Below are 3,152 nucleotides of genomic sequence, written 5' to 3'. Positions count from 1 at the left end.
GCTCCAGAACCTGCTGACGGGTCAGAACATCTGTGAGCTGCTCCAGAACCTGCTGACGGGTCAGAACATCTGTGAGCTGGTGGTCCAGAACCTGCTGTTTAAACATGAGGCTCCTGGTTCTGGTTCCTGCCGGTGTCGGGTTGGACTCGTGTATCTTGTGACACGTGAGCCGTGCAGCAGACGGGTCCTTGTTCACTCAGAAGAAGTTTCCTGAATTAGAAACGTGTCGGCGCTGACGGTCGGAGCACAGACTCCTCCCACGTGTGAAGTGACGGAGGTTTGTAAAAAGTGTCGGTGCTCGGCGTCGACCCCTGGACCAGCTGACGTCGCTCTGATGTCGCTTCAAGCTGAGAGTTCAAACCCTCATTAAGAAGTAACTAATTACTCTGCAGGTAATGAAGTTACTTCATTTCAAATAAAAGTGCTCATTGTTGACACTTTAATCAGATTTCTGATGTTTAGTACTTCCTGTTTGTTCTGGAAGAGACCGTTTGAATTCTTTACTGCTTAAACCATCCGTCCATCCATCCATCCATCCATCCATCCGTCCATCCATCTGTCCATCCATCCATCCATCCATCCATCCGTCCATCCATCCATCCATCCGTCCATCCATCCGTCCGTCCGTCCGTCCGTCCGTCCGTCCATCCATCCATCCATCCATCCATCCATCCATCTGTCCATCCGTCCATCCATCCGTCCATCCATCCGTCCGTCCGTCCATCCGTCTATCCGTCCGTCCGTCCGTCCGTCCATCCGTCTATCCGTCCGTCCGTCCATCCATCCGTCCATCCATCCATCCATCCATCCATCCATCCATCCATCCATCCATCTGTCCATCCATCCGTCCGTCCGTCCGTCCATCCATCCGTCCATCCATCCATCCATCTGTCCATCCATCCATCCATCCATCCATCCGTCCATCCATCCATCCATCTGTCCATCCGTCCGTCCGTCCATCCATCCATCCGTCTATCCGTCCGTCCGTCCATCCGTCTATCCGTCCGTCCGTCCATCCATCTGTCCATCCATCCGTCCATCCATCCATCCGTCCGTCCGTCCATTCGTCCATCCATCCGTCCGTCTATCCGTCCGTCCGTCCATCCATCCGTCCATCCATCCGTCCGTCCATCCATCCATCCATCCATCCATCCATCCATCCATCCGTCCATCCTCTTTACCTGCTTCTTCCTTTTTGGGTCCTGGAGGTCACAGGTCTCCAGTCCATCACAGGGACACCTGTCCAGGTGTCCAGTCCATCACAGAGACACCTAGGAACAATTTACAGTCACCAGTCAGTCTAACATGCATGTTTTTGATCTGTGGGAGGAAACTGGAGTACCTGGAGAAAACCCACACAGCACGGGGAGAACATGTAAACTCCACACAGAAAGACTCCCGGCTGGGATTTGAGCCAGCTACCTTCTCCCTGAGAGGCAACAGCTCTACCAACTGAGCCACCGTGCCACCGCTTAAAAGTACAGTTTCCTGAAACGATTGAGGTGGCCAACAAATCATCTGTGGTGAGCCAGGCCACCACTGGCCACCCCCTGGCTCCACCAACCGTTCCCTCCGCTCGCCAGGATCCCCGAGCTGCCTCCGACAAGCACAAATAAAAAACCTCTACCTCTTCTCCTCCAGTGAAACGTTTACTTGAACATCTTTCACCAGAAACATTTTGGTTTACGTTCATTTCCAGTCCAGGACAACGTCTCTAAAGCTAAAGGTTCTCTCTCCCAGTCCCTCTGCGACGCTGGCGTACTGGTTAACAGCTGGAGTTCTGCTGCTCCGTGTAGTTCTCAGGTGACCTCATGCTGTTTGCTCTTCACGCTCAGGTGCTGATCTGTCGTAACTACAAAGGCGACGTGGACATGGCCGAGGTCGACCACTTCATGCCTTTACTCATGCAGCAGGAAGAGGAGGGCCTCGTCAGCCCCGTCATGTCTCACGGGAACGTCCACTTCCTGTGGATCAAACACAGCAACCTGTACCGTATCCTAACCGCACCGTAGTCCCTGACGCTTGTCTGAAGGGACCGAGGGTTTTCTTTAGACCATGATCCTTGACCCTCGCCGTGTGCAGTCGTGGCCACCACGAACAAGAACTCCAACGCGTCCCTGGTTTACTCGTTCCTCTACAAACTAGTTGAGGTGAGCACCTTACACAGGCTGTAAGCACTTGGATGTGCTCTGACGCTGATTTTAAGGGTCACGCAGGTGTTCACAGAGTACTTCAAAGAGCTGGAGGAGGAGAGCATCCAGGATAACTTCGTGGTTGTTTATGAGCTGCTGGATGAACTGATGGACTTTGGGTTCCCTCAGACGACTGACAGCAAGATCCTCCAGGAGTGAGACTGTTTTGTTTTTTTATAAAGGTTCATATTTAGCATTTTAGTTGAGGCCAACTTTTTCATCTTTTCTCACCATCTCTTTGCAGGTACATCACTCAGGAAGGCGCCAAGCTGGAGGTGGCCAAGAGCAAGGTGCCCACCACGGTCACCAACGCCGTCTCCTGGCGCTCAGAGGGCATTAAATACAAAAAGAATGAGGTCTTCATCGATGTCATCGAGTCCATCAATGTTCTGGTAAGATGACACGAGTCTGGCCTCCCCTGTAGCTGCAGTGTGTCGCAGGTAACAAACTTGAGCAGGAACCTGCGACCTGCAGACCACAGCTTCAGTCCATCTGCAGTAGCTCCGTGCAGCTCTGAACAAACATGGCGTAGAAAAAATACATTTTTATTCCTGTGGCTCCAAATCACATCAGAAGTTACCTGAGGTCTCTGAACAGAAACATCCAGACTTGATAAAACAACCAGGAAAGTTCTCCCTGAGGATTGTTTCAATCTTCTCTTCATCAGTCTCCCCTCCTGAGCAAGACCAGAGGAGACAGTGGGAAGAAAAACTCCTTTAACAGGAACAAACCTCCAGTGGAACCAGACTCAGGACGAGTGTCCATCTGCTTGGACCGGCTGGGTCTGAGAGGACAGGAAGTAGAGACAGACACAAAGTGACAGGTCCAGGGGAACTTTCTATAGTCCAGGTGTGGTTTCTATAGTCCAGGTGTGGTTTCGGTAATCCAGGTGAACTTTCTATAGTCAATGTGTACTTTCTATAGTCCAGGTGTGGTTTCTATAGTCCAGGTGAACTTTCT

The 3,152-nt window shown here is 51.6% G+C and overlaps 1 protein-coding gene across 1 annotated transcript in view; it reads left to right on the top strand.

Moving 5' to 3' along the window:
• Positions 1 to 3,152, top strand: part of ap1m2 (adaptor related protein complex 1 subunit mu 2) — a 9,358-nt gene that overhangs the window by 664 nt on the left and 5,542 nt on the right. The window contains exons 2-5 of the mRNA XM_037674412.1: positions 1,836 to 1,992; positions 2,083 to 2,150; positions 2,217 to 2,347; positions 2,437 to 2,584. Of these exons, the coding sequence (XP_037530340.1) occupies positions 1,836 to 1,992; positions 2,083 to 2,150; positions 2,217 to 2,347; positions 2,437 to 2,584 (504 nt within the window). The remainder of the gene's footprint in view (positions 1 to 1,835; positions 1,993 to 2,082; positions 2,151 to 2,216; positions 2,348 to 2,436; positions 2,585 to 3,152) is intronic.

This window comes from Nematolebias whitei, chromosome 3 (genome assembly GCF_014905685.2).
Source record: "Nematolebias whitei isolate Nwh7 chromosome 3, NemWhi1, whole genome shotgun sequence".
Taxonomy (NCBI): domain Eukaryota; kingdom Metazoa; phylum Chordata; class Actinopteri; order Cyprinodontiformes; family Rivulidae; genus Nematolebias; species Nematolebias whitei.
This window is presented reverse-complemented; position numbering and strand designations above follow the sequence as displayed.